The 25,075-nt window shown below is 44.6% G+C and overlaps 1 protein-coding gene across 4 annotated transcripts in view; it reads left to right on the top strand.

The window, feature by feature from the left end:
• Positions 1-2,590: 2,590 nt before the first annotated feature.
• LOC110527018 (sodium/potassium/calcium exchanger 1-like) overlaps positions 2,591-25,075 on the top strand; it is a 37,444-nt gene continuing 14,959 nt past the window's right edge. The window contains exons 1-7 of one of the 4 annotated variants that reach the window (XM_036964091.1): positions 2,596-2,900; positions 3,613-4,656; positions 5,643-5,848; positions 18,130-18,237; positions 18,435-18,543; positions 23,381-23,434; positions 24,470-24,523. In XM_036964091.1, coding sequence (XP_036819986.1) covers positions 3,807-4,656; positions 5,643-5,848; positions 18,130-18,237; positions 18,435-18,543; positions 23,381-23,434; positions 24,470-24,523 — 1,381 coding nt within the window. In that variant the 5' untranslated portion in view covers positions 2,596-2,900; positions 3,613-3,806. Of the gene's footprint in view, positions 2,901-3,612; positions 4,657-5,642; positions 5,849-18,129; positions 18,238-18,434; positions 18,544-23,380; positions 23,435-24,469; positions 24,524-25,075 lie in introns of all 4 variants that reach the window. The other 3 variants (XM_036964094.1, XM_036964092.1, XM_036964093.1) reach the window with 3 other exon arrangements.

Here is a 25,075-nt window from a genome sequence, read left to right as displayed (position 1 = left end):
CCCCTTTATATAGGTGTCCTTTATCTCATAATAACCTCTTTATATAGGTGTCCTTTATCTCATAATAACCTCTTTATATAGGTGTCCTTTTATCTCATAATAACCCCTTTATATAGGTGTCCTTTATCTCCTCATAATAACCTCTTTATATAGGTGTCCTTTATCTCATAATAACCTCTTTATATAGGTGTCCTTTTATCTCCTCATAATAACCTCTTTATATAGGTGTCCTTTATCTCATAGTAAGTCCTTTATATAGGTGTCCTTTATCTCATAACCCCTTTATATAGGTGTCCTTTATCTTATAGTAAGTCCTTTATATAGGTGTCCTTTATCTCCTCATAATAACCTCTTTATATAGGTGTCCTTTATCTCATAGTAAGTCCTTTATATAGGTGTCCTTTATCTCATAATAACCCCTTTATATAGGTGTCCTTTATCTCCTCATAATAACCTCTTTATATAGGTGTCCTTTATCTCATAGTAAGTCCTTTATATAGGTGTCCTTTATCTCATAATAACCCCTTTATATAGGTGTCCTTTATCTCCTCATAATAACCTCTTTATATAGGTGTCCTTTATCTCCTCATAATAACCCCTTTATATAGGTGTCCTTTATCTCCTCATAATAACCTCTTTATATAGGTGTCCTTTATCTCCTCATAATAACCCCTTTATATAGGTGTCCTTTATCTCCTCATAATAACCTCTTTATATAGGTGTCCTTTATCTCTTCATAATAACCCCTTTATATAGGTGTCCTTTTATCTCTTCATAATAACCTCTTTATATAGGTGTCCTTTATCTCTTCATAATAACCTCTTTATATAGGTGTCCTTTATCTCTTCATAATAACCTCTTTATATAGGTGTCCTTTTATCTCATAATAACCCCTTTATATAGGTGTCATTTATCTCCTCATAATAACCTCTTTATATAGGTGTCCTTTATCTCCTCATAATAACCTCTTTATATAGGTGTCCTTTATCTCATAGTAAGTCCTTTATATAGGTGTCCTTTATCTCCTCATAATAACCCCTTTATATAGGTGTCCTTTATCTCATAATAAGTCCTTTATATAGGTGTCCTTTATCTCATAATAACCTCTTTATATAGGTGTCCTTTATCTCATAGTAAGTCCTTTATATAGGTGTCCTTTATCTCCTCATAATAACCCCTTTATATAGGTGTCCTTTATCTCATAATAAGTCCTTTATATAGGTGTCCTTTATCTCCTCATAATAACCTCTTTATATAGGTGTCCTTTATCTCATAGTAAGTCCTTTATATAGGTGTCCTTTATCTCCTCATAATAACCCCTTTATATAGGTGTCCTTTATCTCATAATAAGTCCTTTATATAGGTGTCCTTTATCTCATAATAACCTCTTTATATAGGTGTCCTTTATCTCATAGTAAGTCCTTTATATAGGTGTCCTTTATCTCCTCATAATAACCCCTTTATATAGGTGTCCTTTATCTCCTCATAATAACCTCTTTATATAGGTGTCCTTTATCTCCTCATAATAACCCCTTTATATAGGTGTCCTTTATCTCCTCATAATAACCTCTTTATATACATTACCGTTCAAACGTTTGGGGTCACTTAGAAATGTCCTTGTTTTTGAAAGAAAAGCAAATTTTTTCTGTCTATTAAAATAACATCAACTTGATTGAAAATACAGTGTAGACATGGTTAATGTTGTAAATGACTTCTGTAGCTGGAAACGTCAGATTTTTAATGGAACATCTACATAGGTGTGCAGAGGCCCATTATCAGCAACCATCACTCCTGTGTTCCAATGGCACGTTGTGTTAGCTAATCCAAGTTTATCATTTTAAAAGGCTAATTGATCATTAGAAAACCCTTTTGCAATTATGTTAGCACAGCTGAAAACTGTTGTTCTATTCTGGTTAGAGCCAGTTTGCGTTGTTCTGTGAAGGGAGTAGTACACAGCGTTGTACGAGATCTTCAGTTTCTTAGCAATTTCTCGCATGTAATAGCCTTCATTTCTCAGAACATGAATAGACTGACGAGTTTCAGGAGAATGTACTTTGTTTCTGGCCATTTTGAGCCTGCAATCAAACCCACAAATGCTGATGCTCCAGATACTCAACTAGTCTACAGTTGTATTGCTTCTTTAAACAGCACAACAGTTTTCAGCTGTCCGTCTGTCTGTCTGTCTGTATATCTGCCTGCTTGTCTGCCTGTCTACCTGCCTGTTGGCTTTTCTGTCTGCCTGTCTGCCTTTCTGTCTGCCTGTCTGTCTGCCTTTCTGCCTGTATATCTGCCTGTATATTTGCCTGTCTGTCTGCCTGTATATCTGCCTATCTGTCTGCCTTTCTGCCTGTCTGTCTGCCTTTCTGCCTGTCTTTCTGCCTGTCTGCCTTTCTGCCTGTCTTTCTGCCTGTCTACCTGCCTGTAGGCCTTTCTGTCTGCATGCCTGTCTGTCTGTGTCTATAAAGGAGCACTCTGCCTGTCTGTCTGTGTGCATAAAGGAGCACTCTTCAGAATTGTAATTATGCCTTGACAACCCTCCTTCCACTTCAGCGCGCAAACATGGTTGTTTTTTGCTCAGCGTTGGTGGTTGGAGACACTGCATGTACTTGGCGGATTATGAACAAATGAATAGGAATGCTTTGAATTTAAAGCAGTTTAAACGTGTTCGTGAGAATGTGAGAGATTGTGTGAACACCTAACCTAATCCTCTTAAAAGACTGCAGGTATTATGCTGAGCCGTGGAGAGGAGGTGTGAGCTGTCATCCTGCGGTGCGCCCTTGTAGCCGCTCACCAAAAACTAGTGTCAGCATCTCTCAACCAATCCCTTTACCTTAGCGCACACAGCTGGAGAGAGACCTCGCGTCTAGAACACCTCTATCACAACAACTCAGCGATTAAAGGTACGTTTTTATTAACAATTGAAAAAGGGTTAAGTATGGTTTACAGATGTTTTACAGAGAAGGGATGTAAGCTACAATAATCGTCATTGACCTTGTGGAAGCCCCGGATACTTGTCAATGACTCCATATCGGTCACTGTTTCTTGCCTGGAATTTCCCCACGAAATTCAGTTAAATGTATCATTATTTTCGTTTCTTAATTCTTAACCCGACCCACCTGGATACACACGTGAAAATGAAATGGTTGGTTGAACGTTTGGAATGAATCAAATCGCGTATGTTGTCTCGACTCGAGGAGCGCATATCAGCACGTTCATGACCCGCGCACGTCAATGAAAAGTAGGGCCCCACATAATGATATTTTCTACTTAATTCGCTGTTTTTTTTTATTTTAATTGTCATTTGTACATTAACTACATTTGCTGCATTTCATTACACGTGTCATTTAATCTGTGCAGCCCTTCGGAGAGCAGAGTACCTGCAATTATGTAGCCATAGTAACAGGTGGCTGTATCCCATCCTCCGCGCTCCTGCGACTCCCTTCACGTGAACGCGCGCCCTTATAATAAACCCTTCTAATACTCCCAGTAGTGTTTTTATTAGTATTTGATTACATTATTATGTCAAATGTATGACATGAGTTTTGCATTGTAGTCTAAACTGAGTGAATTATCTATTTATTTCCCCCCTTTTTTTACATTTTATATTTATAGTTTGGAGCTGGGACATCATGCCAGGACTATGACATTAAAACAGACTATGCTGAAGATGTGTGCTGACCGCTCACTGAACTGCATTATTTGGCTAACTAATGCTACTGGACCTGTTCCCATAAGCCTAACCATGCATCTGACACGGACCTAATAATCCGCTGTGGGAATCAAGACCACTCTGGCAGCGGTGAACAATGCATTTGCCACAAAGACGGAGACTCAATCGGAGTCGCATCCTCTTCTTCCTCTCTGGTGTATTACTGTGCTGCGTCTACACCGTGACGTTCAAGGCCCGGCTGCAGGAGCCACGGGTGGCCCGCCAGGCCGCTGCAGAGGAGGACCCTGGGACAGCACTCCCGGTGGAAGGGGGCGGTAGTGATAGTAGTAGTGTTCTGGAGGTAGACACACGAGAGGTGGTGACCTCTAACCTCTCTAGCCTAACAGAGAGCTATGATGATGACGTCATCACCAGGGCTCCTACTGTGCTGGAGGGGGATGACGTCATCGTGATAACTGTCAACAGGACTGACATTAAGCACTGTATCTACGTAGAGGACCCTGAACCTGAGCCTCCGACTGAACCTCCTCCCACCTCCCCTCCTCCTAACACCACCACCTCCCCGGGTATCCCTGGAGATGTCCCCCACAGGAAGGGAGAGTACCCAGAGGACCTGTTCACAGTGGACCAGAGGAGGCAGGGCTGGGTGACCCTCCACATCCTGGGCATGGTCTACATGTTCGTCTCCCTCGCCATCGTCTGTGACGAGTTCTTCGTCCCGGCGCTCGGCGTCATCACCGTGAAGCTCGACATCTCCGACGACGTCGCCGGGGCAACCTTCATGGCTGCAGGAGGCTCCGCCCCCGAACTGTTCACCTCTCTGATTGGCGTGTTCATCTCCCATAGCAACGTGGGCATCGGGACAATCGTGGGGTCAGCGGTGTTTAACATCCTGTTTGTCATCGGGATGTGTGCCATCTTCTCCAGGGAGATGCTCCACCTCACCTGGTGGCCCCTGTTCAGAGACGTCTCCTTCTACATCATAGGTAATAATAATAATTATTATAACAATAATAATATCATTTGACAGATAATAGGTAGAGAATAGTAGGTTTTTCCAGAAATCCCGGTTTGTAGACTCCCGGAATCAGGAGGGAATAAACAAGACATCTGGAATACTCCCATCCCGGATTTCTGGAAAACCTGGGAATTTTGGGGGAAAGTACATACTTTAAAAGGTGCTTACCTTGGAGCCAACAGTCGATCCCACTGAAATGGGTTCATTGCATCCTATAGTTTTCCCCTTATAGTGAACTATATAGGTACATACACTCAGAAACGTGCTATCTAGAACCAAACAGGGTTCTGCGGCTGTCCCCATAGGAGAAAACTTGTAGGTTCCACGTGGAACCCCTTTCCACAGAGGGTTCTACTATTGTGACAGCAGCAGAACGCTTTTGCACTCTGGCCAAAAGTAGTGCACTATATAGGGAATAGGGCTCTGGTCTATAGTAGTACCACTATATAGGGAATAGGGCTCTGGTCTATAGTAGTGCACTATTTAGGGAATAGGGCTCTGGTCTATAGTAGTACCACTATATAGGAAATAGGGCTCTGGTCTACAGTAGTACCACTATATAGGGAATAGGATGCCATTTGGACACATCCTCTCCTCTCTCCTAGACCTGATCATGCTGATCGTGTTCATCCTGGACAACACTATCATGTTCTCATATTTCTTGCCCTCCTCCTCTTCCTGCCCCTCCACCACCTCTCCCACCCCGTCCTCCTCCACCTCTCCCTCCTCGTCCTCCTCCTCCTTCCTCCTCTACCTCCTTCTTTACCTTCCTCCCCCTCCCCCCCTTCCTCCTCCCCCTCCTCCTTCCTCCTCTCCCTCCTCCCTCCTCTTCTTCTCCTTCCTCCTCCTCCTCCTCCCTCTCTTCCTCTTCCTCCCCCTCCTCCTCCTCCTCCTCCACCCCTTCCTCCTCCTCCTCCCCCTGCTCCTCCTCCTCCTCCTCCTCCTCCATCATAGATCTGATCATGCTGATCGTGTTCTTCTTGGACAACACCATCATGTGGTGGGAGAGCGTAATGCTGGTGTCAGGTTACGTGGCCTACGTCTGCTTCATGAAGTTCAACGTGCAGATCGAACACTTCGTCAAGACGCAGATCAACAAACACAAGAGCATCGTCAAGATCATCATGCCAGAGGAGGAGGAGGAGAAGGAACCCAAGAAGGTTGGTAGTGTTGTTGGGACTTTGTTAGGCAGTTTTGGTGAAGCAAAAAGACAGATAGACAGGTAGGTAGGCAGACAGAGAGGCTGACAGACAGGCAGACAGACAGACAGACAGACAGGCAGCCAGAGTGGCTGACAGACAGACAGACAGACAGACAGGCAGACAGACAGACAGGCAGGCAGGCAGGCAGGCAGGCAGGCAGGCAGGCAGAGTGGCTGACAGACAGACAGACAGACAGACAGACAGACAGACAGACAGACAGACAGACAGACAGACAGACAGACAGACAGACAGACAGACAGACAGACAGACAGACAGGCAGGTAGGCAGGCAGAGTTGTTGACAGACAGACAGACAAAGAAACAAAGAAAACTACCAAAAAACAATTTTTTGTTGCGACCTTTTGCCACATTTCAGGCTTCAAACATAAAGATATTAAACTGTATTTTTTTTGTGAAGAATCAACAACAAGTGGGACACAATCATGAAGTGGAACGACATTTATTGGATATTTCAAACTTTTTTAACAAATCAAAAACTGAAAAATTGGGCGTGCAAAATTATTCAGCCCCTTTACTTTCAGTGCAGCAAACTCTCTCCAGAAGTTCAGTGAGGATCTCTGAATGATCCAATGTTGACCTAAATGACTAATGATGATAAATACAATCCACCTGTGTGTAATCAAGTCTCCGTATAAATGCACCTGCACTGTGATAGTCTCAGAGGTCCGTCAAAAGCGCAGAGAGCATCATGAAGAACAAGGAACACACCAGGCAGGTCCGAGATACTGTTGTGAAGAAGTTTAAAGCCGGATTTGGATACAAAAAGATTTCCCAAGCTTTAAACATCCCAAGGAGCACTGTGCAAGCGATAATATTGAAATGGAAGGAGTATCAGACCACTGCAAATCTACCAAGACCTGGCAGTCCCTCTAAACTTTCAGCTCATACAAGGAGAAGACTGATCAGAGATGCAGCCAAGAGGCCCATGATCACTCTGGATGAACTGCAGAGATCTACAGCTGAGGTGGGAGACTCTGTCCATAGGACAACAATCAGTCGTATATTGCACAAATCTGGCCTTTATGGAAGAGTGGCAAGAAGAAAGCCATTTCTTAAAGATATCCATAAAAAGTGTCGTTTAAAGTTTGCCACAAGCCACCTGGGAGACACACCAAACATGTGGAAGAAGGTGCTCTGGTCAGATGAAACCAAAATTGAACTTTTTGGCAACAATGCAAAACGTTATGCTTGGCGAAAAAGCAACACAGCTCATCACCCTGAACACACCATCCCCACTGTCAAACATGGTGGTGGCAGCATCATGGTTTGGGCCTGCTTTTCTTCAGCAGGGACAGGGAAGATGGTTAAAATTGATGGGAAGATGGATGGAGCCAAATATGGGACCATTCTGGAAGAAAACCTGATGGAGTCTGCAAAAGACCTGAGACTGGGACGGAGATTTGTCTTCCTACAAGACAATGATCCAAAACATAAAGCAAAATCTACAATGGAATGGTTCAAAAATAAACATATCCAGGTGTTAGAATGGCCAAGTCAAAGTCCAGACCTGAATCCAATCGAGAATCTGTGGAAAGAACTGAAAACTGCTGTTCACAAATGCTCTCCATCCAACCTCACTGAGCTCGAGCTGTTTTGCAAGGAGGAATGGGAAAAAATGTCAGTCTCTCGATGTGCAAAACTGATAGACATACCCCAAGCGACTTACAGCTGTAATCGCAGCAAAAGGTGGCGCTACAAAGTATTAACTTAAGGGGGCTATATAATTTTGCACTCCCAATTTTTCAGTTTTTGATTTGTTAAAAAAGTTTTAAATATCCAATAAATGTCGTTCCACTTCATGATTGTGTCCACTTCTTGTTGATTCTTCACAAAAAAATACAGTTTTATATCTTTATGTTTGAAGCCTGAAATGTGGCAAAAGGTCGCAAAGTTCAAGGGGCCGAATACTTTCGCAAGGCACTGTAAATACTAGAAAAGCCCATTGTAATATCACCCAGGACCCAGACCCTCGCTGGTCCAGTCCATGAGAGACAATACCACCCAGGACCCAGACCCTCTCTGGTCCAGTCCATGAGAGACAATACCACCCAGGACCCAGACCCTCTCTGGTCCAGTCCATGAGAGACAATACCACCCAAGACCCAGACCCTCTCTGGTCCAGTCCATGAGAGACAATACCACCCAGGACCCAGACCCTCTCTGGTCCAGTCCATGAGAGACATTATCACCCAGGACCCAGACCCTCTCTGGTCCAGTCCATGAGAGACAATACCACCCAGGACCCAGACCCTCTCTGGTCCAGTCCATGAGAGACAATACCACCCAGGACCCAGACCCTCTCTGGTCCAGTCCATGAGAGACAATACCACCCAGGACCCAGACCCTCTCTGGTCCAGTCCATGAGAGACATGGAATGGTTGATTCACTGGACTGTCATCAGAGCCTGTGTGTGTGTGTGTGTGTGTGTGTGTGTGTGTGTGTGTGTGTGCGTGCGTGCGTGCGTGCGTGCGAGAGAGAGTAGGGGAGAGAGGGAGAGAGAGTGAGTGTGTGTGTGTGTGTGTGTGTGTGTGAGAGAGTAGGGGAGAGAGGGAGAGAGAGAGTGAGAGTGAGAGTGTGTGTGTGTGTGTGTGTGTGTGTGTGTGTGTGTGAGAGAGTGAGAGTGAGAGTGTGTGTGTGGCAGCCAGACTCGGCAGCCTTTGATGATTGGGACTGAATCCCTGAAAGGATCCCAGGTGTCAGAGCCCAGCGTAGGGGAGCATGGGTCAGAGGGAAACCGGGGGGGGGGGGGGGGGGGGGGGGGGTGATGTAATGCTGATGAGATGTAAAGTAATGTCAGCCATCAGTTTGTCATTGTCACACTGAAGGAGTGTATTATTCAGCTAAATCACACACCCGGTGCCAGTCACCGTGTATCTCTAGTCACGATCATCTGAATATCAATTCTCTGTGTTTCATTGTATATTCTCTTTGGCAGACAAAGCTGTAGCGGGGAATTATTGTCCAAACCAGTAGAAACAAATAGCACCCTACCCACTTCAACGCCACAGGAGGTTGGTGGCTCCTTAATTGGGGAGGACGGGCCCGTGGTAACGGCTGGAGCGGAGTCAGTTGAATGGTATCAAATACATTCAATTAAAAAAACATTAAAATATATATATTTTTGCTTAATTTAACCAGGAAACGCACATTGAGAACCAAGAGTCTCTTTTTTTCAAGGGAGACCAGGCCAAGAAGACAACAGCAATCAATACATGACATCATTAAAACATACAACAGCAATCAATACATGACATCATTAAAACATACAACAACACAACACATGACATCATTAAAACATACAACAACACAATACATGACATCATTAAAACATACAACAACACAACACATGACATCATTAAAACATACAACAACACAATACATGACATCATTAAAACACACAACAACACAACAACACAACAACATGATCCAGCCTGGTTAGGAGCCGTTCCATTTGTTCCGTCACAAGTCATTATTATAAGCCGTCCTCCCCCCAGCAGCCTCCACTGCTAAACACACAGGACACTGATGACCACACAGGACACTGATGAACACACAGGACACTGATGAACACAGGACACTGATGACCACACAGGACACCGATGACCACACAGGACACCGATGACCACACAGGACACCGATGACCACACAGGACACTGATGACCACACAGGACACCGATGACCACACAGGACACCGATGACCACACAGGACACCGATGACCACACAGGACACTGATGACCACACAGGACACCGATGACCACACAGGACACCGATGACCACACAGGACACCGATGACCACACAGGACACTGATGACCACACAGGACACTGATGACCACACAGGACACCGATGACCACACAGGACACTGATGACCACACAGGACACCGATGACCACACAGGACACTGATGACCACACAGGACACTGATGACCACACAGGACACTGATGACCACACAGGACACTGATGACCACACAGGACACTGATGACCACACAGGACACCGATGACCACACAGGACACTGATGACCACACAGGACACTGATGACCACACAGGACACTGATGACGACACAGGACACTGATGACCACACAGGACACTGATGACCACACAGCATACCCTTCTTCAGTTGTCAAAGCTTCATTTGTAGCCTACATGTTACGTTATGCTAAATAATAGCGTTTGTTTGTCAATGGCCCTCGACAACAGACTACCAACCAGCTAACAGACAGACAGAGACAGACAGACAGACAGACAGTCCGTCCGTCCCCTGGGTTGTGAGCCTCCTAGAGGTCGCCCCCATGGAAAAAGGAATTTGAATACTAGAATGGTGATGAATGTTCTTATGATGGGATAAAGGTCAGCCATTTTGGTCATGGAATTGGTCCACCCTGGTTTCCCAGTGCTGTGATAAGATATTGTGTAAAATAATGAATGTGAAGAATGTACCTGCGCTGTATGTTGTTAGCTAGCTAGCCAGTTTTAGAAGAATGTACCTGCGCTGTGTGTTGTTTGCTAGCTAGCCAGTTTTAGAAGAATGATTCTATACATTTTTTCAAATTAACTACCAATATGCCAAACAATGCAGAATCCACAAGCATACACTGACTGAAATCACACATGATCTCAGCCTCAGTGCAAAATGTGTAGAATAGCATGAGATTAGCTATACAACTGCACATTTATCTCTCTGTTCCATGGCAATATGTGTAGAATCGCAGGAAATTAGCTTTAAAACAGCAAAATTTTCTCTCAATCTTCAGGCAAAATGTGTAAAATAGCAGGAGATTATTTTTCTCTTTGCCCCAAGTTAGTGGTTTTCCCGGGGCTTTCTCAGAGCCCCGCAACACTGCAGTACACCACTACTCACAATACACCCTCCAACACACCAACACACACAACACACACCCTCCAACACACCAACACACACCCTCCAACACACCAACACACACCCTCCAACACACCAACACACACCCTCCAACACACCAACACACACCCTCCAACACACCAACACACACAACACACACCCTCCAACACACCAACACACACCCTCCAACACACCAACACACACCCTCCAACACACCAACACACACCCACCAACACACACCCTCCAACACACCAACACACACCCTCCAACACACCCTCCAGCACACCAACACACACCCTCCAGCACACCAACACACACCCTCCAACACACACCCTCCAACACACACCCTCCAGCACACCCTCCAGCACACCAACACACACCCTCCAGCACACCAACACACACCCTCCAACACACCAACACACACCCTCCAACACACTCTCCAACACACACCCTCCAACACACCAACACACACTCTCCAACACACCAACACACCAACACACACTACAACACACACTACTACAACACACACTACAACACACACTCAGGACAACACTCCTGCAATCAGGTGCTGATGAGTGTGGAAGCGTGGCACTAATTGAATGTCTTGGGTCAATTGGGGCATTTGACAGCCCTTCACATCTAGGCTGATGGATACCCAGATGGCTCCCTACTCCCTACCCTCTATAAGGCCCTGGTCTAAAGTAGTGCACTATAAATGGAATTGGGTGCCATTTGGGACCTAGAGATTCACCCCTGCTAGTCCTGCTAGTCCCTGCTAGTCCTGTCTTAAGTCATTCTGTAAAGCATCTGGGTTGTCTTTTCGTTTTTTTTTCAGCAGAGAAATGGTTGAATATGATTTATATGCTCATCATTTTTACAGGTTGCGTCCCAAATTGCAATAGGGTGTCAACTGGACAACAGAGGACGATATTACCACTCCTATTTGCCATATCTTCAATTTAAGCCTACTAGAAAGTGTGTGCCCTCAGGGCTGGAGGGAAGCTAAAGTCATTCCCCTACCTAAGAATAGAAACACCTACTAATTCAAGGGTTTTTCTTTACATTTTCTATTTGCTACATTGTAGAATAATAGTGAAGACGTCAAAACTATGAAATAACACAAATGGACTCATGTAGTAACCAAAACAAAGTGTTAAACAAATCAAATTATATGTTATATTTGAGATTCTTCAAATAGCCACCCTTTGCCTTGATGACAGCTTTGCACACTCTTGGCATTCTCTCAACCAGCTTCATGAGGTAGTCACCTGGAATACATTTCAATTAACAGGGGTGCCTTCTTAAAACTTAATTTGTGGGATTTCTTTAGTTCTTATTGAGTTTGAACCAATCAGTTGTGTTGTGACAAGGTAGGGGTGGTATACAGAAGATAGCCCTATTTAGTAAAATACCAAGTTCATATTATGGCAACAACAGCTCAAATAAGCAAAGAGAAACTACAGTCCATTACTTTAAGACTCTTTTAATGTTTCTTCAAGTGCAGTCGCAAAAACCATCAGCGCTATGATGAAACTGGCTCTCATGAGGACCGCCACAGGAAAGGAAGACCCAGAGTTACCTCTGCTGCAGAGGATACGTTCATTAGAGTTAACAGCCTCAGAAAGAGCAGCCTAAATAAATGCTTCACAGAGTTCAAGTAACAGACACATCTCAACATCAACTGTTCAGAGGAGACTGTGTGAATCAGGCCTTCGAGGTCGAATTGCTGCAAAGAAACCACTACTAAACGACAGCAATAGAAGAAGAGACTTGCTTGGGCCAAGAAACACGAGCAATGGACATTAGACTGGTGAAAATCTGTCCTTTGGACTGGAGTCCAAACTGGAGAATTTTGGTTCCAACCGCCGTGTCTTTGTGAGACGCGGTGTGGATGAACAGATGATCTCCGCATGTGTATTTCCCACCGTGAAGCATGGAGGAGGAGTTATGGTGTGGGGGTGCTTTGCTGGTGATACTGTCTATGATTCATTTACAATTCAAGGCACACTTAACCAGCATGTCTACCTCAGCATTCTGCAGCGATACGTCATCCCATCTGGTTTGGGCGTAGTGGGACTATCATTTGTTTTTCAACAGGACAATGACCCAACACACCTCCAGGCTGTGTAAGGGCTATTTGACCAAGGAGAGTAATGGAGTGCTGCATCAGATGACCTGGCCTTCACAATCCCCCGACCTCAACCAAATTGAGATGGTTTGGGATGAGTCGGACCACAGAGTGAAGGAAAAGCAGCCAACGAGTGCTCAGCATATGTGGGAACATATTTCCAACTCTGTTGGAAAAGCATTCCAGGTGAAGCTGGTTGTGAGAATGCTAAGAGTGTGCAAAGCTGACATCAAGGGAAAGGGAAACTTTGAAGAATCTCAAATATATTTTCATTTGTTTAACACTTTTTTGGTTACTACATGATATATGTATGTATGTCCATATGTGTTTTTTCATAGTTTTGATGTCTTCACTATTATTCTACAATGTAGAAAATAGTAAAATATATATATATATATATTTTTTTTTTAATAAATTGAATAAGTAAGAGTTCTAAAACATTTGACCGGTAGTGTATGTTCTTCATCTAACCAAGACCTCCGCCCAAATTCCTCACTCCTCCCCACGGCTGCCATGTTGACTTGTACCAGACTGTGTCTCTTCCTCCTCCCATAGGATCCCTGATGACTAACAATAACATATCCTGACTTAATGTAAACGTTCAACATTCCCCTCTCTCCCTCAGTGACATGAATAAGGATATTTCATATTTCACGTTTAGAAATCAGAACCCATCAACACATACGTCGTAATATTGTTGTATGGTGGTGTTATACATTATGTATTGTAGATATGTAGTGACGTTATAATGTTATATGATGTACTGTTTTATCTTTAGTTTTATGTGTGTATTAAGTGCTTTAATGTGTTTGGACCCCAGGAAGAGTAGCTGCTTCCTTGGCAACAGCTAATGGGGATCAATAATAAACCCCAGGAAGAGTAGCTGCTTCCTTGGCAACAGCTAATGGGGATCCATAATAAACCCCAGGAAGAGTAGATGCTTCCTTGGCAACAGCTAATGGGGATCCATAATAAACCCCGGGAAGAGTAGCTGCTTCCTTGGCAACAGCTAATGGGGATCCATAATAAACCCCAGGAAGAGTAGCTGCTTCCTTGGCAACAGCTAATGGGGATCCATAATAAACCCCAGGAAGAGTAGCTGCTTCCTTGGCAACAGCTAATGGGGATCCATAATAAACCCCAGGAAGAGTAGCTGCTTCCTTGGCAACAGCTAATGGGGATCCATAATAAACCCCAGGAAGAGTAGCTGCTTCCTTGGCAACAGCTAATGGGGATCCATAATAAACCCCAGGAAGAGTAGCTGCTTCCTTGGATCCAGCTAATGGGGATCCATAATAAACCCCAGGAAGAGTAGCTGCTTCCTTGGCAACAGCTAATGGGGATCCATAATAAACCCCAGGAAGAGTAGCGGTTTCCTTGGCAACAGCTAATGGGGATCCATAATAAACCCCAGGAAGAGTAGCTGCTTCCTTGGCAACAGCTAATGGGGATCCATAATAAACCCCAGGAAGAATAGCTGCTTCCTTGGCAACAGCTAATGGAGATCCATAATAAACCCCAGGAAGAGTAGCTGCTTCCTTGGCAACAGCTAATGGGGATCCATAATAAACCCCAGGAAGAGTAGCTGCTTCCTTGGCAACAGCTAATGGGGATCCATAATAAACCCCAGGAAGAGTAGCTGCTGCCTTGGCAGGAACTAATGGGGATCCATAATAAACCCCAGGAAGAGTAGCTGCTGCCTTGGCAGGAACTAATGGGGATCCATAATAAACCCCAGGAAGAGTAGCTGCTGCCTTGGTAGGAACTAATGGGGATCCATAATAAACCCCAGGAAGAGTAGCTGCTGCCTTGGCAGGAACTAATGGGGATCCATAATAAACCCCAGGAAGAGTAGCTGCTGCCTTGGCAACAGCTAATGGGGATCCATAATAAACCCCAGGAAGAGTAGCTGCTTCCTTGGCAACAGCTAATGGGGATCCATAATAAACCCCAGGAAGAGTAGCTGCTGCCTTGGCAGGAACTAATGGGGATCCATAATAAACCCCAGGAAGAGTAGCTGCTGCCTTGGCAACAGCTAATGGGGATCCATAATAAACCCCAGGAAGAGTAGCTGCTGCCTTGGCAGGAACTAATGGGGATCCCCATTAGTATGATGGTGGGTGTTGGTGTGGGATTGCTAAGAAAATGACATGCAAGTGAACGGTTTATACTGTTGTAGGCAACTCATAGAACCCCAGTAGGTATATTTGAACCTATCAGGACTAAGGCACTTGAAGTAGTGTATCCAGGGTGCTACCATCAGTACTTTTGAACCTATCAGGACTAAGGTACTTGAAGTAGTGTATCCAGGGTGCTACCATCGGTACTTTTGAACCTATCAACAAACAAGTACAGGTAACTGCCAAAATAATGGAAACACTTGATGAGGGATATCAAGTATATTGAAAGCAGGTGCTTCCACACAGGTGTGGTTCCCGAGTTAGTTAAGCAATTAACATCCCATCATGCTTAGGGTCATGTATAAAAATGCTGAGCAGACCATTATTTTGGCTACCATGGCTATGCCCCTATGGGATGACGATGCCCCCGTCCACAGGGCACGAGTGGTCACTGAATGCTTTGATGAGCATGAAAACGATGTAAACAATATGCCATGGTCATCTCAGTCACCAGATCTCAACCCAATTGAACACTTACAGTGCATTCAGAAAGTATTCAGACCCATTTACACATTTTGTTACGTTACAGCCTTACTCTAAAATGGATTCAATTGTTTTTTTCCCCCTCATCAATCTACACACAATACCACATAATGACATCACAATAGCACATAATGACATCACAATAGCACATAATGACATCACAATAGCACATAATGACATCACAATACCACATAATGACATCACAATACCACATAATGACATAGCAAAAACTGTTTTTTAGGAATGTTAGTATTCAGACCCTTCACTCAGTACTTTGTTGAAGCACCTTTGGCAGCGATTACAGCCTCGAGTCTTCTTGGGTATGACGCTACAAGCTTGGTACACCTATATTTGGGGATTTTCTCCCATTCTTCTCTGCAGATCCTCTCAAGCTCTATCAGGTGGATGCACAGTTATTTTCAGGTCTCTCCAGAGATGTTCGATCGGGTTCAAGTCCAGGCTCTGGCTGGGCCACTCAATGACATTCAGAGACTTGTCCCGAAGCCACTCCTGCATTGTCTTATCTGTGTGCTTAGGGACGTTGTCCTGTTGGAAGGTGAACCTTCACCCCAGTCTGAGGTCCTGAGCGCTCTGGAGCAGGTTTTCATCAAGGATCTCTCTGTACCTTGCTCCGTTCATCTTTCCCTCGATCTTGACTAGTCTCCCAGTCCCTGCCGCTAAAAAACATCCCCACAGCATGATGCTGTCACCACCATGCTTCACTGTAGGGATGGTGCCAAGTTTCCTTCAGTATTCAGGCCAAAGAGTTCAATCTTGGTTTCATCAGACCAGAGAATCTTGTTACTCATGATCTGAGTCCTTTAGGTGCCTTTTGGCAAACTCCAAGCGGGCTGTCATATGCCTTTTACTGAGGATTGGCTTCCGTCTGGCCACTCTAGCATAAAGGCCTGATTGGTGGAGTGCTGCAGAGATGGTTGTCCTTCTGGAAGGTTCTATCATCTCCACAGTGGAACACTGTAGCTCTATCAGAGTGACCATCGGGTTCTTGGTCACCTCCCTGACCAAGGCCCTTCTCACCCAGGTTGCTTAGTTTGGCCAGGCGACCAGCTCTAGGAAGAGTCTTGGTGGTTCCAAACTTCTTCCATTTAAGATTGATGGAGGCCACTGTATTTTTGGGGACCTTCAATGCTGCAGACATTTTTTGGTAACCTTCCCCAGTTCTGTGCTTCGACACAATCCTGTCTCGGCGCTCTACGGACAATTCCTTCAACCTCAGTGGCTTGGTTTTTTCTCTGACATGCACTGTCAACTGTGGGACCTTATATAGACAGGTGTGTGCCTTTCCAAAATCATGTCCAATCAATTGAATTGACCACAGGTGGACTCCAATCAAGTTGTAGAAACATCTCAAGGATGATCAATGGAAACAGGATGCACCTGAGCTCAATTTGGAGTCTCATAGCAAAGGGTCTGAACACTTTCTGTTCTGGTATTCCTGTTTTTTTATTTTTAATAAATTTGACAATATTTCTAAAAACCTGTTTTTGCTTTTTCATTTTAGGGTGTTTTGTGTAAATTGAGGATTTTTTAAAATTTAATCAATTTTAGAATAAGGCTGTGACGTAACAAAATGTGGGAAAAGTCAAGGGACCTGAATACTTATTTTTATAGGCAAGTCAGTAGGCAAGTCAGTTAAGAACAAATTCTTATTTACAATGACTGCATACCCCGGCCAAACCCTCCCCTAACCCGGAAGACGCTGGGCCAATTGTGCTCCACCCTTTGGGACTCCCGATCTCGGCTGGTTGTGATTACAGCCCCGGATCGAACCCGGGTCTGTAGTGACGCCCCTAAGCAATGCAGTGCCTTAGACCGCTGCACCACTCGGGAATGCACTGTGTGGGAGATTCTGGAGTGGGTCCTGAGACAGTGTTTTCCACCACCATCAACAAAACACCACATTATGGAATTTTCTGGTGGAAGAATGATGTCACATCCCTCCAGTAGACTTCCAGACACATGTAGAATCTATGCCATTGAAGCTGTTCTGGCTCAACGCCCTGTTAAAACACTTTATGTTGCTGTTCTCCTTTATTTTGGCAGTTACCTGTTCTCACTAATATCACTGTTGTTATATTTAACTAGGCAAGTCAGTTAAGAACAAATTCTTATTTACAATGACGGCCTGGGAACAGTGGGTTAACTGCCTTGTTCAGGGGGCAGAACGACAGCTCAGGGGTCAGCTCAGGGGTTTGTCAGCTCAGGGGTTTGAACTTGCAACCTTCCGGTTACTAGTCCAACGTTCTAACCACTAGACTAATCCTGTTTTTGGCTGATCCTGTCTTCAGTAGACACCCATTATGCATCCTCTACCCAGCTGGGCAAATGTTGGCATGGGATTTCATAAAGACATTCTTTTCTGGTTGAAACAACATACTTTTTCTGGACTACAAAAAACAGACTTTCCTTTTTACAATCAGAATACAACCTGACCATGTAAAAGCCATTCAGTATATTTAGCCCACTGGAGTAGTTCTTTAAAAGTCTGCCTTTTCTCCTCCCTCTGGTTCCTATTGTGAACGTGTACTAAAGTATTCCTGTATTTACAGCAGAACAGTGGACATCCACCACCTGATCCACCTCAAAACAATGTTTCACCAGAACCCAAACCACTACCTCAAGACTCACCCCAGAAGAGAGACAGAGAAAAACTGAAGGTCTCAACACTCTTTGATTGTGATGTCATGATCAGGTTGTGTACTGATTGTAAAATAGTTGTTATTTTTTAAAACAATTTTTAGATGTCATTTAAGTGACCAGCAAAAAGAGGTCTTTACCTGAATGTAACCTGGCGTGATCTGCCGTGGCTTCAACCCTGTGTGTGTGTGTGTGTGGTGTGTTTGTTATGTCCCAGGTGAAGCCCACTCTCCAGAGAGGAGGCAGTAATGCGTCTCTCCACAACAGCACCAACAGAAACACCATCTTCCAGCTGATGATCCACACACTGGACCCACTGGGAGAAGGTACTGGACTTTATATCAGTCTTTATTATTACAGGGACCGCTATGGTCCTAATCTATGGTCCTAATCTATGGTCCTAATCTATGGTCCTAATCTATGGTCCTAATCTATGGTCCTATACTATGGTCCTAATCTATGGTCCTAATCTATGGTCCTAATCTATGGTCCTATACTATGGTCCTATACTATGGTCCTATACTATGGTCCTAATCTATGGTCCTAATTTATGGTCCTTATCTATGGTCCTTATCTATGGTCCTAATTTATGGTCCTTATCTATGGTCCTAATCTATGGTCCTAATCTATGGTCCTAATTTATGGTCCTAATCTATGGTCCTAATCTATGGTCCTAATCTATGGTCCTATACTATGGTCCTATACTATGGTCCTATACTATGGTCCTAATTTATGGTCCTAATTTATGGTCCTAATCTATGGTCCTAATCTATGGTCCTAATCTATGGTCCTAATCTATGGTCCTAATCTATGGTCCTAATCTATGGTCCTTATCTATGGTCCTAAACAATGGTCATAAAGTATTGTCCTTCCTGTACAGTTCCAGGGACCAGGAAGCTATGCCTCCTGGGAGGAGCTACTGAACCATGTATTACATCTATTCAAATCAAATTAAACTTTATTGGTCACATACAAATGGTTAGCAGATGTTAACGCGAGTGTAGCGAAATGCTTGTGCAGTAATATCTAACAAGTAATCTAACAAATTCACAACAACTGCCTTATACACACAAATGTAAAGGGATGAATAAGAATATGTGGATGAGCGATGGCCGAACGGCATTGGCAAGATGCAGTAGATGGTGTAGAGTACAGTATATACATATGAGATGAGTAATGTAGGGTATGTAAACATTATTAAAGTGGCGTTATTTAAAGTGACTAGTGAAACCTTTATTATGTCCATGTATTTAAGTGGCCAGAGATTTGAGTCTGGATGTTGGCAGCAGCCTCTCTATGTTAGTGATGGCTGTTTAACAGTCTGATGGCCTTGTCACTACTGCCACAGGGACCTTCTATAGTCACTACTGCCACAGGGACCTTCTATAGTCACTACTGCCACAGGGACCTTCTATAGTCACTACTGCCACAGGGACCTTCTATAGTCACTACTGTCACAGGGACCTTCTATAGTCACTACTGTCACAGGGACCTTCTATAGTCACTACTGTCACAGGGACCTTCTATAATCACTACTGTCACAGGGACCTTCTATAGTCACTACTGCCACAGGGACCTTCTATAGTCACTACTGTCACAGGGACTTTCTATATCCACTACTGCCACAGGGACCTTCTATAGTCACTACTGCCACAGGGACCTTCTATAGTCACTACTGCCACAGGGACCTTCTATAGTCACTACTGCCACAGGGACCTTCTATAGTCACTACTGCCACGGAGACCTTCTATAGTCACTACTGTCACGGGGACCTTCTATAGTCACTACTGTCACAGGGACCTTCTATAGTCACTACTGTCACAGGGACCTTCTATAGTCACTACTGCCACAGGGACCTTCTATAGTCACTACTGTCACAGGGACCTTCTATAGTCACTACTGTCACAGGGACCTTCTATAGTCACTACTGCCACAGGGACCTTCTATATCCACTACTGCCACAGGGACCTTCTATAGTCACTACTGCCACAGGGACCTTCTATAGTCACTACTGCCACAGGGACCTTCTATATCCACTACTGACAGAGTGTCACTACTGCCATAAATGACTACACGAGGAGTTATATTGTTGAATAATTGTTTTAGTGCTGGGCTTCAACAGAAACAGAAACCTGCTCACCCTGTTATTCATAGTAGCATCAGACTGTTAGCTTCACAGCAGCATCACACTGTTAGCTTCACCTTCAGCATCAGACTGTTAGCTTCACAGCAGCATCACACTGTTAGCTTCACAGCAGCATCACACTGTTAGCTTCACAGCAGCATCACACTGTTAGCTTCACCTTCAGCATCAGACTGTTAGCTTCACAGCAGCATCACACTGTTAGCTTCACAGCAGCATCACACTGTTAGCTTCACAGCAGCATCAGACTGTTAGCTTCACCTTCAGCATCAGACTGTTAGCTTCACCTTCAGCATCAGACTGTTAGCTTCACCTTCAGCATCACACTGTTAGCTTCACAGCAGCATCACACTGTTAGCTTCACAGCATCATCAGACCGTTAGCATCACCTTCAGCATCAGACTGTTAGCTTCACAGCAGCATCACACTGTTAGCTTCACAGCAGCATCACACTGTTAGCTTCACAGCATCATCAGACCGTTAGCATCACCTTCAGCATCAGACTGTTAGCTTCACAGCAGCATCACACTGTTAGCTTCACAGTAGCATCACACTGTTAGCTTCACAGCAGCATCAGACTGTTAGCTTCACCTTCAGCATCACACTGTTAGCTTCACAGCAGCATCACACTGTTAGCTTCACAGTAGCATCACACTGTTAGCTTCACCAGCAGCATCACACTGTTAGCTTCACAGCATCATCAGACCGTTAGCATCACCTTCAGCATCAGACTGTTAGCTTCACAGCAGCATCACACTGTTAGCTTCACAGCAGCATCACACTGTTAGCTTCACAGCAGCATCAGACTGTTAGCTTCACCTTCAGCATCACACTGTTAGCTTCACAGCAGCATCACACTGTTAGCTTCACAGTAGCATCACACTGTTAGCTTCACAGCAGCATCAGACTGTTAGCTTCACCTTCAGCATCACACTGTTAGCTTCACAGCAGCATCTCACTGTTAGCTTCACAGTAGCATCACACTGTTAGCTTCATCTTCAGCATCAGACTGTTAGCTTCACAGCAGCATCACACTGTTAGCTTCACAGCAGCATCACACTGTTAGCTTCACAGCAGCATCACACTGTTAGCTTCACAGCATCATCAGACCGTTAGCATCACCTTCAGCATCACACTGTTAGCTTCACAGCAGCATCACACTGTTAGCTTCACAGTAGCATCACACTGTTAGCTTCACAGCAGCATCAGACTGTTAGCTTCACCTTCAGCATCACACTGTTAGCTTCACAGCAGCATCACACTGTTAGCTTCACAGTAGCATCACACTGTTAGCTTCACCAGCAGCATCACACTGTTAGCTTCACAGCATCATCAGACCGTTAGCATCACCTTCAGCATCAGACTGTTAGCTTCACAGCAGCATCACATTGTTAGCTTCACAGCAGCATCACACTGTTAGCTTCACAGCAGCATCAGACTTTTAGCTTCACCTTCAGCATCACACTGTTAGCTTCACAGCAGCATCACACTGTTAGCTTCACAGTAGCATCACACTGTTATCTTCACAGCAGCATCAGACTGTTAGCTTCACCTTCAGCATCACACTGTTAGCTTCACAGCAGCATCACACTGTTAGCTTCACAGTAGCATCACACTGTTAGCTTCATCTTCAGCATCAGACTGTTAGCTTCACAGCAGCATCAGACTGTTAGCTTCACAGCAGCATCACACTGTTAGCTTCACAGCAGCATCACACTGTTAGCTTCACAGCATCATCAGACCGTTAGCATCACCTTCAGCATCAGACTTTTAGCTTCACAGCAGCATCACACTGTTAGCTTCACAGTAGCATCACACTGTTAGCTTCACAGCAGCATCAGACTGTTAGCTTCACCTTCAGCATCACACTGTTAGCTTCACAGCAGCATCACACTGTTAGCTTCACAGTAGCATCACACTGTTAGCTTCACCTTCAGCATCACACTGTTAGCTTCACAGCAGCATCACACTGTTAGCTTCACAGCAGCATCACACTGTTAGCTTCACAGCAGCATCACACTGTTAGCTTCACCTTCAGCATCACACTGTTAGCTTCACAGCAGCATCACACTGTTAGCTTCACCTTCAGCATCACACTGTTAGCTTCACAGCAGCATCACACTGTTAGCTTCACAGCAACATCAGACTGTTAGCTTCACAGTAGCATCACACTGTTAGCTTCACCTTCAGCATCAGACTGTTAGCTTCACAGCAGCATCAGACTCATTAGCTCAGTGACACACACAGTCCAGTACAACGAGAGACCTAGAGACAGTGCTATTGAGATAAAGAGATTGGTCGGCCAGAGGCTGGCTCTTATCCAGCTTTTATTAGCCTGTATTGAAAGCTGATTAAGGATGAGAGTGCTGGGAGGGAGGAGGCTGCATGGGGACAGGTCTGGCTGCCTGGTGGCCTGAGGACTCAGTGAAGGTCACTCCAGTAGAGGACAGAACAGTCACGTCCCTGTAATCCAGGAACACAGGTGGACTTGACCTCTGCTCTTCACTTCTCACACAACACGAGTCTCTAGTGTAAGGCAGCACCAAGGTGTTGAGAGGCTTTTGGATCAGGTCTACCCCCCAGGACCAGGTTTGGAGAGCGCTGCTCTAATGGCTACTCCACACCACAGCTCTGGGTCTCCCCCCAGGACCAGGTTTGGAGAGAGCTGCTCTAATGGCTACTCCACACCACAGCTCTGGGTCTCCCCCCCAGGACCAGGTTTGGAGAGAGCTGCTCTAATGGGCTACTCCACACCACAGCTCTGGGTCTCCCCCCCAGGACCAGGTTTGGAGAGAGCTGCTCTAATGGGCTACTCCACACCACAGCTCTGGGTCTCCCCCCCAGGACCAGGTTTGGAGAGCGCTGCTCTAATGGCTACTCCACACCACAGCTCTGGGTGTCAGGGGACTTGGGGGACCTGGTAAATACAGAGGCTACCTGAATGTCTCTCCTACAGAGATCCTATTAAACGAGTTCTAATATGTAATTCTATGGTGTCTTCCATCGTCCCCTTATTCCAGAGACGGGATTTAGCAGAGATGTTAGAGGCCCTGGTCAGAGGAGAGTTAGACAAGGTAAGAGGGATGTCAACATGTCACCTCCTCCTCATGTTGTCACCCTGTACTGTCACTTCATGCCAGTCCTTCTGAAGGGTTTCCGTTGTTAGTACATAGGACATCAGTCTGTCACTCCAACTTCCATTGTCCTACCGAGAGTTACTGAGTATCTCTTCATCTTCTGTCTACTATCTATCACAACAACTTCCATTGTCCTATCGAGAGTTACTGAGTATCTCTTCATCTTCTGTCTACTATCTATCACAACAACTTCCATTGTCCAACTGAGAGTTACTGAGTATCTCTTCATCTTCTGTCTACTATCTATCACAACAACTTCCATTGTCCTATCGAGAGTTACTGAGTATCTCTTCACCTTCCGTCTACTATCTATCACAACAACTTCCATTGTCCTATCGAGAGTTACTGAGTATCTCTTCATCTTCTGTCTACTATCTATCACAACAACTTCCATTGTCCTACCGAGAGTTACTGAGTATCTCTTCACCTTCTGTCTACTATCTATCACAACAACTTCCATTGTCCTATCGAGAGTTACTGAGTATCTCTTCACCTTCTGTCTACTATCTATCACTCCAACTTCCATTGTCCTATCGAGAGTTACTGAGTATCTCTTCATCTTCTGTCTACTATCTATCACAACAACTTCCATTGTCCTATCGAGAGTTACTGAGTATCTCTTCATCTTCTGTCTACTATCTATCACACAACGTCTATAGACGTTTTCATCTGAACTGTATCTCACTCTTCCCTAGAAGAGGATACTAGTATTCATGCCTGCTCAGCTCATTTTCAGTCAATATTATGAAGGAAGTGGTTGTGTTTTGTTTGTGTGGTACAGTAACTTCGGTTGTGTCTATGACTCCCCTCATATTCCGTCATACATTACTCTACACGAGGCAACGTGTGGATATGTTGTGTCTATGACTCCCCTCATATTCCGTCATACATTACTCTCCACGAGGCAGCGTGTGGATATGTTGTGTCGCCGTGGTAACTAGTCATTTTACCTGACGTATCTCTGCCATTTAGAAACAACAACCTTTAATGGGGAGGTCAGGACAGAGGTGTCGGTGCAGAGGAAAGGTAAGGCCAACGTTATCTGTACGTTTAGTGCTTGATTTGGTTAGCGTCTGTGAATGTTCTCGTAACGTTCTGTATACACGTTGCGTTTGGTTTGATGTTGTCGTTATGTTCTGTGAATGTTCTCGTTAACGTTCTGTATACACGTTGCGTTTGGGTTGATGTTGTCGTTATGTTCTGTGAATGTTCTCGTTAACGTTCTGTATACACGTTGCGTTTGGTTTGATGTTTGTTCCTAACTGACTTAGCCTAGTTAAATAAAGGTAAAATTAAATAAAAAAAATTTGTCGTTATGTTTTGTATGTTCTCGTTACGTTGGTTATGGGTTCTCTTTGTCTTGGCGTTGTCTGTAAGGCTTTGTGTTAGAGATGTACCGCTGTCTGCAGGCCACACAGCAGGGATGTGCGTCTAACTGTTACACATGAATGTTTTTCGTGCTACTTTACATGAAGTTACGTGTCTCACAACTATCCCTGTAGCATGTACAAGTACTTTTTATCGTGTTTCCACTATTTCTTGGTCATTGTAGCTCTTTGAGGGATGCAAACATGCCAA

This window comes from Oncorhynchus mykiss, chromosome 26, assembly GCF_013265735.2.
Source record: "Oncorhynchus mykiss isolate Arlee chromosome 26, USDA_OmykA_1.1, whole genome shotgun sequence".
Classification (NCBI taxonomy): Eukaryota; Metazoa; Chordata; class Actinopteri; order Salmoniformes; family Salmonidae; genus Oncorhynchus; species Oncorhynchus mykiss.
The sequence above is the reverse complement of the archived record's forward strand: the minus strand, read 5'-3'. Positions and strand labels throughout refer to the sequence as shown.